This window comes from Lissotriton vulgaris, chromosome 7, assembly GCF_964263255.1.
Source record: "Lissotriton vulgaris chromosome 7, aLisVul1.2, whole genome shotgun sequence".
Taxonomy (NCBI): domain Eukaryota; kingdom Metazoa; phylum Chordata; class Amphibia; order Caudata; family Salamandridae; genus Lissotriton; species Lissotriton vulgaris.
In genome coordinates this window covers 1,682,387,184-1,682,398,456 of record NC_141695.1, presented here as the reverse complement: position 1 = coordinate 1,682,398,456, position 11,273 = coordinate 1,682,387,184, and the positions used below count along the sequence as shown (strand labels likewise).

Here is an 11,273-nt window from a genome sequence, read left to right as displayed (position 1 = left end):
TTCCACTGAAAAGGCTTGAATTTCGCTAACCCTCCTCGCCGATGTAAGGGCGAGCAGTAAGGCTGTCTTCCACGAGAGGAACTGTAAGTCTGTCTTGTTTATAGGTTCGAAAGGTGGCCTCATAAGTTGCTGGTGATATTATATTGATGGTTAATGTCCTGATGAAGACATATTGTATATGTCGAAACGCGTTGACTGGATACCATTTAACCTTTTTTTATCTGTTTTGTGAATACATATGTATCATTCTTTTTATCAACTGTGATTAATGTACTCAATTTTTATTATCCCCTTTTTATCAAATTAAACTATGAATAATTTTTCTAACTGAACTAGTTTGTTTGTTTAATCTATTGTGTATTTTCCTCAGTGTATGCCTGGGATTGTTTTTTCACATATTGTTTACCCTGTCCCAGGATATTTATCCTTATCAGGGGGTCCTTGCTACCTACAGGCCTCATAAGTTGCGCCAGAACTGTATTGAGGTGCCAGGGCACTGGCGGGCGCCGAATGGGCGGAAAAACTCTAAAAAGTCCTCTAAAAAACTCCTTTATTAACCTGTTAGACCAGAGAGACGGCTCATCTGGCTCTCTCCTGAAACCTGATATTGCCGCCAAATGCACCTTCACCGAGGCATGTGATAGACCTGCCTTAGATAACGACAACAGGTAAGGCAGAATACCTTCAGGGGGTACCGTCAACGGGTGTAGGCTTTGACTGGCACACCAGTGGCAGAAACGAGTCCATTTTGCTGCGTATGTCTTGTTGGTTGACATAGCTCTGGCTTGCGATAGAATATGTCTGCAGTCTTGCGGGATGCTCAAATCTTGGAATTCCCACTCATCAGGTTCCATGCGGACAATTTTAGCGATGCTAGGTCTGGATGCAGAATCTGACCGTCGTTCATGGAAATGAGGTTCTAGAATGTCGGGAGTTGCACTTTGTTGCCCCTCGACATCTGCAGCAGTTCTGAAAACCATGCCTGCCTCGGCCAAACTGGTGCTATCAGAATGACATGACACGGTTCTAACCTCATTTTGCGAAGTACTCGCGGTATTAAGGGAATTGGAGGGAACGCGTGGGCAAACCTTCCCGTCCAGTCCATGTGAAATGCATTTCCCTTGGAATCTTGCTGAGGGTACCTGGACGCAAACTGGACGCATTTTGAATTGTCTCTGGTCGCGAACAAGTCTAATGTGGGAGTGCCCCATTTTTTAAACAGTTTGTGAAGCTGAGTGTCGTGCAGTTCCCACTCGAGCGTCACGCTCGCTGTGCGACTCAGGACATCTGCCCGTGTGTTGAGGATGCCCTGTATATGCTGTACCAGAATCGAAATGCCGTGATTTATCAGCCATTTCCAGATTCTTTGCGCCAACGCAGACAGTTGTTTGGATCTTGTTCCGCCCTGCTTTAGAAGATAAAACATAGTCGTGGTGTTGTCCGTTTGAATGAGCACCGACGAGTGCAGAATTCTGGGCAGGAAGGCTTGGAGTCCCAGAAACACCGCTTTGAGTTCCAACATATTTATGTGAAGCTGTGCTTCCCATTCTGACCAGCGGCCCTGGATCTCCAGCTCTTGAAGGTGCGCGCCCCATCCTTGCAACAAGGCGTCCGTTGTCATCACATAATCGTGATCCTGAGGTACAAAATCCAGACCCTGATTTAAGTTCTTCTGAACCTTCCACCATGACATGGCCACCTTCATACGGTGAGTGATGGTAATCCGATACTCGAAGGTTCCTTTGGACTGAACCCACTGCTCGTCCAGATGTTCCTGCAAGGGTCTCATTCGAAGACGGCAGTTTGGCACCAGTGGGATGCAAGAAGATATCATCCCCAACATGGATTTGTACATCCTCACAGAAGTGAACCTTTTTGTCTGAAGGGTCGTTGCTAGACCTATTATCTTCTTCATCCGTTCCTCGGAAGGGTAAGCTTTCACTGCCTTGGTGCATATCCACGCTCCTAAGAAGTGGATGCCCTGAGCTGGTGTAAGTGAAGACTTTTCCAAGTTGGTCCTTAGGCCTAAACGATGGAATAACCGGATGCAGCACTGAAGAGACCTTCTGGTTTCTCTGAATGATGGACCTGTCACCAGCCAATCGTCCAGATATGGGTAAATGTAATGCCCTTTCAACCTTAAATGGGCCGCCACCGGGGCCATGCATTTGGTAAACACCCTCGGGCCGATTTGAGGCCGAAGGGCAGCACCTTGAATTGGAAATGGCGACTCTCCACGACGAATCTTAAATATTTTCTGTGCTTCCGATGAATTGGAATATGGAAGTACGCATCCATGAGATCCAATGACGCCATGTAGTCTTTCTCTTTTAACATTAGAAGGATCTCTTGCAATGAGAGCATCCTGAAGGGAATCTTCTTTATGTATTGATTCAGATCCCTCAAATCCAATACCTGTCTCCATTTCAGAGTTTGTTTCTTTTTGATGCGGAAGAAATGCAAATAGAAGCCTTTCCCTCTGTGTTGTTTGCGCACTTCTTCTATAGCCCCCTTCTGCAACAGTGAATGGACTTCCTTTTGCAGCTCCTGACGATGTTGGTGGTGTCTGAGTACCGGGAGATGATCTGGTGGCATTTCTACAAACTCTAGGGTATGGCCTCTGCTTATTACATCCAAAACCCATTTGTCCGAAGTTATGGACATCCAATTGTCGAAGTATTGAGACAGATAGTGGTCGTTTTACGGGATCTGCTGTGTGGGGAGCGCCGGCCTGAAATCAATGACGTCTGTTAGATTGTTGATTCTTCCCTCTATTGGAAGATTTGCCCCTAGACTGCTGCTGGTAAGAGGAGTTGGAGGGCCTGTACTGGTTGCTTGAATTGTATTGCCTATATCCCTGTTGGTTATAAGGCTGATATCTGTTGGTCTGATATGAAGATCTCTGATTGAATTGACCTCTTGCACCTCTTTTACGAAAGGACTGGAACCGTCCTTGTTGAAGGATCCCAGCGCTCTAGCAGTATCCGTGTCAGATTTGATACCCTGTAGCGCTTCGTCTACATGTTTTCCAAATAAATTTTCGCCATCGAATGGCATGTCTACAATCTTCGCCTGCACCTCCGGACGAAATGATGTTGCTTTAAGCCAACCCTGTCTCCGAAGCAAAACTGCTCCAGCCATCTGCCTGAAAGCCATAGAAGAAACGTCCATGGCAATGTCAATTGATTCAGCAGCTGACTTTGCCCCGTCTTTGAGGATAGCCGCTGCTTCTTCTTTCCTATCCTCCGGTAGTGCAGACAGATGGGTGCTAGATCCGACCACATTTGTCTGTTAAAACGGCTAATAAGGGCCATAGCATTGGCTGCTTTAATCATAGAGGCTTCCATGACCGCAAACCTCTTCCCGGCCCCATCCATCCTCCGTCCTTCTTTGTCTGGTGGCACCAATGAAGTAGCAACCGGGTTCTTAGAATTCCTCTGTGCCGCCTGCGTCACAACCGACTCTGGTCTCAGGTGTCCTATTAGACAGGCTGCAGCAGACTCTGGCGCTCTATACTTTTTTTCGATTCTTGGAACCGAAACCGCTACGGAAGCCGGTGTCTTTAAAATGTTTAGGCCCTCTTCCCAAACTTGAGGGATAATCGGGATTGAGCGAGCCGATTTCCTGGCGTCATCTTTGAAATCATACAAGAAACATTCAGTTTCTTTAACTTCCATATCCAAATTAAATCTCTTAGCTGCTTTCTCCATAATGTCATGGAACCCTCCAATGTCTTGAGGAGGAGAAGTGGTCGGCAGCGGAGTAGGTGACGGGCCGACGGCAAAATGTACTCATTTCATTCCTGCCCCGTAGCATCCTGTACAAGCTCACCTTCCTCAAGCTGATCATTCTGATCAGCGATCACACTCGGCAATTCTGGGCATTAGCTTGCCTCATCTTCACTAACGGCCCCACCAGACCGCCGGGGATGCCTGGTCTCACCCTGGAGATACCCATTAAGGGACCATCTCTCAGGGAAGCCAGGAAGGGTTTCGCAGCGGTCGAAGCGCCTTGGGACCCTCCGGGTAAGTAGTGCGCTATATAAATGCCTATACATACATACATACATACCGGCGTAGATGACGGAGGAGCATTCGCCTCCGGAAAACGGCGATAATAATCGTTTATCATGAACCTGAGGTCAGAGACAAGAGACACAGGTATGGAGACTGACTCCTCTTGCTCCTCCTCTCGCAACTCCTCTTGTTGCTCGTCATCTTCATTGTAATTACATGTTTCCTGGAAAGACTCATATCTTGAAGATTGAGCTCTCTCTTTGAAGGAAAAGACCTCTTCCTCGTCTGTGTCCTGGCTCTTTATTTTGAGTTGTGAGGGGCTGTAGGCAGCACCTGACGACTCCTCTCCTTCTGAATCCTGTTCCAATAAAGAAGATGGAGGTAAAGGTGAAATCTGCGTCCACGACGTGAATTCTGCAGATTTGCTTATAGTCGCCGAACCCCTTGACGACTGAAAAGATCGAATAGAAATCATAGTCTTCGACTGTGGCGATTTAAATGCCTTTGCCGTTAAAAGTATAATCTTCGTCGACGGTGTCGTCGACGACATAGTCATCGTCGACGGAGCCGCCGTCACCAAAGCCGGGGCATCCTTTCCGTCGTCGTCGACGGTCTCTTCGTCGACGGGATGGTCATACTCGTCGACGTTGTCGCCGTCGACGCTGCTTTAAATCCTGTCGTCGACGGAGCCGCCGTCGTCGTCGACGGTGAAGTCGTCGACGGAGCTGAAGATTTTACCACAGATTTTGCAGCAGAAACCAGGGAACTGGTCGACGGAGCAGACCCTGTCCCTTTCTGACCTGACAGCTTCTTGAGAGGATTAATAGGGAGAGATGACGCTGCTTTCTCCCTTGGTTTAATCTTTTTAGGCTCCACTTTTTCCTCAGAATGAGGGGCCTTTCTCTTTTTAGGTGTTAGGTTAGAAGATTCCTCCCCAGAATCTGAGTCTGATGCGGCCTTCTTCTTTTGAAGCCACAACAGCAAACGAGCCTCTCTGTCTCTCAGAGTTTTAGCAGGGAAGGTTCTACAATATTTACAATCCTTGGCCACATGCTTAGGATGAAGACAATTTAGGCAGCCCTTGTGAGGATCTTCAGAGAAAAGCCTAGCCTTTACACAGGATCTGCAAGGCCTGAAAAGCCTCTTTTTAGAGCTTTCAGCCATTATGAAGAAAATAGGTACACACAATACCTTAATCCAGATGAAAAGACAGTAGAAGTAAAAGGTCAATAGTTCACTCAGGAACAGCAAACTGAGCAGAGCTCAGGGAGACTCCTTTCTCACACGAAGGCGGTTGGAAATCTGAGGCAGAAAGCTTCTGCTGGGGAGTGTGAGGGCAGGGCAGCATTGCTGATTGGCTAACTTTTGGACCAAACAATGAGGAGGTCTGGTTACCAAATACTTCAGTCCCTATGGGCTTTTCTATGCAGTTTTCTTCTCTATGATACTGCTTTGGTCATTCTGTTACCGTGAGACTCCCACCATGACGACGGGGAAGATACAAGCATGTGAATCTATGAAAGATGTAATACTGGAGAAGCAGGAGGACCTCAATGTGTTGATTTGTGCTGTCACTGTGTTGATTTGTGCTGTCATGTTGAGTTGTCGTCCAAGATGATCTCCAAGTTTCCTGTGTGGCCAGTCAGTGTTGGCCACAGCTCCGATGGCCACCAGGTGAAGTCCCATGGGGAGGCTTTGTTACTGAAGACCAGACCTTCCATTTTGTCGGACTTGAGTTTCAGGCAGTTGGTAAGCATCTAGTCAGCTTTCATGGTTATTTAGTTAGTGAAGATGGTGCTGGTGGTGGCTGTCTTATCTGTCAGGTAGAGGAGGAGTAGGATGTCGTCTGTGTAAGTGATGATGGCGATGCCTTGAGACCGGATGATGTCGGCGAGTGGTGTCATGTAGACTTTTTGGACGAGGGGCGATCCCTGGGGGACTCCGCAGAACAGGCTCTTGGTTTCTGAGGTGAAGGGTGGCAGTCTGACCCTTTGTGTTTCTTACCGTGTGGAAGGAGCAGATCCAGTTGAGTGCGGCTTGTTGGGTGCCAATGTTGTGGAGTCTTCGGATGACAGTGTTGTGGGAGACCGTGTCAAAAGCTGCACATAGATCGAGCAGGGAAAGGGAAGCTGATTCTCCTCAGTCCAGGATGGTTTGGATGTCGTAAGTGGCCGCAATGACTGCTGTTTTGGTACAGTGTTTATTTTCTGAATCCAGAATGGGTGTTGTCCAGCAGGTGCTGAAGATCAAGGCGGTTTGAGAGTTGCTTGTTGATGGCCTTCGCAATTACTTTGGCTGGGTAGGGAAGCAGGTAGAAGGGTCAGAAGCTGCCAAGTTGGTTTGAGTGAACTGATGGTTTCTTGAGGAAGGTGTTGACTTCTGCATGATTCCAATTATCTGGAATATGGCCAACGTGATGGAGGTTTTGATGATTTGGGTGGGGGGGGGGGGGGTGCTGATTGGTGATGTTCACAAGTTGAAGATATGGTGGAACAATGATCAGTTGGGGCCTGTGATTGGATGGCCCGCATGATTTTTGCCGTGTTGACTCTTGTGAGGTCAGTCCATTCGGTCAGGTGGGGGGTAGGTTGGCAATGAGCACAATGGGATTGGGCTGCTGTTCGAAGTTGTTGAAGATGGTTGTTATTTTGCTGTGAAACAAATCTGATAGGCCATCCCCAGAGTTCCTAGGAGGGGGTGATGTTGTTGGCGGCGGAAGGTGAGGTGTAGTCATTTATGATTGAGAAGATCTCCTTGTAGCTGTTGATGCTTCCCTCTAGACGTTTGGCTAACACTCTTTTCTTGGTGTCGTTGATTTGCTGGTGGTAACTTCTGAGTGCTGCCTTGTAGGTAGTTCTATTGGGGGGTTCCATGGCTGGCTCTCCATCTCCTTTCAAGTTATTTCAAGTGCTGTTTGGTGTCTTGAAGGTTTATTATGTATCAGATAGCCTGTTAGTTGAGATTGATGAGTGAGAAGGTGTCTGTACAGTTCTTGATCCAGTTGTTAAAAGTGGGTACACCCTTGTTGAGGATGTCTGTGGGGGTGGGTTGTTTCCTGCTGAAGGGGCTGAGCAAGTTTGCTTCTGAGATTTTGCCGCAGCCGTGGCTTGGAAGGCTGATACAGGTTTGAGTGTTGACTTGCAGTGTGTAGATGTGGATGATGGAGTGGTCGGTCCAGGTGAGCGGCGTGGTGGTGATGTATTTGATGCTGTTACTGGTGGTGAAAATGGGGTCCAGTGTGTGTCCCACAATTTGTGTTGGTTTTGAGACGAACTGGGTAAGTCCAATGTTGTCCAGACTATCGAGGGGTGCTTCAGAGTTGGGGTTGGTTCGGTCTTCCAGGGGGAAGTTAAGGTCACCGAGGAGTACACAGGCTCTGGAGTCGCAAGTGAACAGGGCAACAAAGTCAGTGATGAGGTTGGTGAAGGTGGCTTGCGGTCCTGGTAGTCAGTAGGCGAGGGTTCTGTTCAGGGTCAAGTTTTCGGAGATTTTCAGCTTGAAGTGCATATGTTCCATGAATGTTGTGCCTATCTCTGTGGATGTGTCGCTACTCCACATTTCCCAAATCTCGGTTGCATGTTTGCGGAGAGATCATGTGTTGAGAAGCATGCAGGTGTGTGAGTGTTGTTGTGCCGGTTTGCTTTGGTGTGTGGTGTTGGGGGAGTGTGGTTACTGGTGCTCGCTTGGGGCGTGGGTGGGTAGCTGCAGGAGAACCGGCAGTGAGTGCACATAAAGGCTCCTGCTGTAATGTGGTGGGGCAGCAGCAGAAGAGGCGCCCCGGGTTGAGAGATGAAAGGAGCACTGCGTAGTATCACTGGGGGGTAACTGGACCGAGGTTTCTGGTGCTGGGTGTGACCTGGGCACAGGAAGGCTGGCCTTTGGTTCACCTTCGACATGATCGGAAAGCAGCCGCCATTCAGTAGGTCCTGGGACGGGGGAGGAGAGCACTGGGGCTAAAGTGGCGAATGAGAAGAGGCGAGAAAAAGAGCACAGCAGGAGCGCAGGTAAGGAGTGGGGTGGTGGGAAAATTGCAGTAGGGGCGGTGTCTGCGGGGAGCGCAAACAGAGGGGCAAGAAGGTCAAGAGGCAAAAGAGCGCAAAGACACTAAAAGGCACTGTAAAGTACACAGGAGAAGAAGAAAGAGGACAGGTGTGAAACTGAAGCGCAAGAGTTAGTTAAATCAGAGTGCTGGGGATGAAAACCCTCCAGAAAACAGAGGCACAAGAAGTGAAGGAATGAAAGCCAAGTGCATCGGGTGAGACAGATGCACAAAGGGGTGAAACAAAGGCTCAAGGGTTGCAAACAGAGGCACAAGGGTTGCAAACAGAGGTACAAGGAGTGAAGAAATGAAAAATGAAGCACAGGGGCTGGGACAGAAGCAGATACGAGATGAACAAAGCTTGTGATGCACAAGGAATGTTGCAAGGCACAGAGGAGCAGAGAGCTGGAGGGGTGAGGCATGAACTCTGTGGCGAAGACACAGGGTCTGAAAGGACCTTGACTGGTCAGTCCAGATAGGTAAGTGTGGGGCTGTGCCTTGGCACCTACTCTGTGTTCTTGCATACCTTGAAAAATGCCTATTTAATGTGTTCTTATAAGTTCAAAACTGTCCTGACTTACAAATATAGGACACTTATTAGCTATCTGAGTTGCTAATTTTGGCCTATTGTCTGTGCCAGTCCGACCCTGTGGTCATGATGAAAGCCTAGCAGCATGGGCTGTATTGTTTGTGTATAAGCATGTAGCCCTGCCACTGCTTTGGCCGGCTGCCACTTTAAGGGTTCGAAAGATAAGTAGTGCTGGCTTCTTCAGACGATCTGTCTAAATTATATACTGTATTGGTCTGCACTTCAGAGAGCTAATTCCAGGATTCTGGTGGACTACCAGTAGCTCCAGAGTTATCAGTTGGAGGCACCAAATCTACATATACTGTCTGTAGACTGTCTGCTAACTTGCTTTTCCTAAGATGGATAATGTCTTCAGTACCTCACTGCATTATTGCATGTTAGTGCAGATTCTCTCACAGCCTCTCCGAGAAGCTCTGGATGCACTTGCCTATAAGAATGCAGAAGCTATCATTGTCACCTCCACAAAATATGAACTAAACTCATCCATGAAAATTCGTCTTGCAAGTAAACAAGCAGCACAGTCAATTCATTTCTATAAGAGTACCATCCCATTCAGTTTAGACAATACTTACTGTCTAGCTGAAGGGCTGCTATTAGCATTTCTCTGCATTTATTGCGTACACTGTCAGAGGTGACAGGGATCGGAGGAAACGTGGTGATTTTTGGAGTTGGTGGAGTCTTGGGTGGATCTTGTTTTTTTGTTTTGCTAAAAGGAACACAAAACAAACATAATGGAGTGGGGATAATGCATTTTCCCACCATTCTAAAGAATTAACAGCAGAATACACAGGGAGCTTCCACGAAAACAATTTCAAAATACCACTTCACACAAACCATGGAGGATGGAGTATTAACATAAAACAGTCAACTGAGGTGAAAAAGAATACAAAAGTTTTATTGTCGACCAACTGCACAGAAAGTGAGGAAATTATTGTGAGTAAATGACAGGTTAGCGGGAGTTTTCAAGAGATATTTCTCTCTTGCAGTGCTCTAACTAGGAATATTTTGGGAGCCGTCTTACCATTTGAAGGGACTGAACAAAATTTGGGGTAGTGGACTCATGTTAAGGAGACCACATAGAGATGTGCTCACATTACAAATAACTACTGTTACAATTGATAATCTAGGACTAACTTTTATCCTCACGTGAATATCTTTTTTAAGTACACAAATAATGTTTATGGGTGACTTGATAAAGATTTAGTAAAAATAAAAAAGCTTTAAAAATGATTAGTGTTGGTCAGTATGATACATTTCTCTACTGCTTTTTGGTCCCACACGATAAAGTAAGCTGCTTTCTCGACCAGGACCTACAAAATGTTAAGTAGAGTACACCACATGTTCAACCTGCACGTTCATGCCTTGGCTAGATATTTCGGTCACAGTTTCGAGTTTACACCTAAGCAGACGACATGTATGTACTAGTCTGCTTCACTACCAATATTGTTTAGTATCAACTTATATATTAGTCAATAACTAAACAAGTTCTTGATGGCTCAAAAAAGTTGACGGGAAAAAAGGGATATGGTGAACAGTAGTAGTAATGGGTGTTGGAATACTTACTAACGGCTTCCATCTCTGGGCATGTACCTCAGCCTCCAATTGAGAGTACAGAAAGAAAATGAACTTCTAACAGTGCTTCAAAACTGACATCTTCATTTTCTTCATAAACGCTTCATTTTGCAGCTTTGTGGGGCGGGAACACTTTTTAATGCACAGAAAAACGCTCTCCAATTATTATTAGAAAAGAGGCCTAACCATAAGATTTTTCTTCGTTTTGATCCTTTACTAAAACATCATATATGTAAAATAAAAAAAATGGAAAGTCAAACTGGGTTTAAAAAACAGAGACCTGGCCATCAAATTCCCTTCCTTTCCTGCTTCCAAATGCGAGTAAATAAGACTAAACTGATTCCAGAGACACAGCCTCACTAGCAGGAAAAAGCTGCCAAGAAACTCTTGAGCCTGTTGAATCATCATTTTTTTTCGGTGAATCGAAATACCACCATGGCGTAAGAAGAATGTCCCCCACGTCTATTTTTCACGATTCCTGTGGCAGACTTTATGGAGAGCAACAAATTTGCTTCTACCCATTTATAAGACCACCCCTTCCCTTGCAATTTAATATGTTAATATCTAAGTAAATGTAGCCCTCTTAAACAAAAAAACGGTACACAATTGCATCCCAGGATTTAGGAGGGAAAATGACTTCCTGGTGCTATTACTACTGCGAAAAGGGTAAGCGATGTTAAAGCTCTTTGTACTGTTAAGCCCTACATGGTTCTACATTGTAATAAAATATATTTTTTAAATTTTATAATTTGTTTTAAATTTTATAAATTTTTGCTCCACACAAACTTACCCCCCACAGCTGGTGGCATACAATAAATATATAGTAAGATGCAATCAAAATTACACAAATTAATTACAATATACATGTACATCTTCAACAATTTCATGACTGTAACTACGAGGAGCCGGCCGACCCCCCCCCCCCCTAAAGTGTCAAGTGCAAAATAAGCCATATATACATAACTGCAGGTCAAAATCATTGGCCCTCAGCCCTACTGAGGTATCTCACCCTCTCAGATACAGGAGCCCAGATTCTCAAACCTTTCCAACGTGTACG

The 11,273-nt window shown here is 46.1% G+C and overlaps 1 protein-coding gene across 1 annotated transcript in view; it reads right to left on the bottom strand.

The window, feature by feature from the left end:
* TCEA2 (transcription elongation factor A2) overlaps window positions 1-11,273 on the bottom strand; it is a 367,215-nt gene that overhangs the window by 189,810 nt on the left and 166,132 nt on the right. Inside the window, exon 5 of the mRNA XM_086932791.1 lies at window positions 9,217-9,350. Coding sequence (XP_086788917.1) covers window positions 9,217-9,350 — 134 coding nt within the window. The remainder of the gene's footprint in view (window positions 1-9,216; window positions 9,351-11,273) is intronic.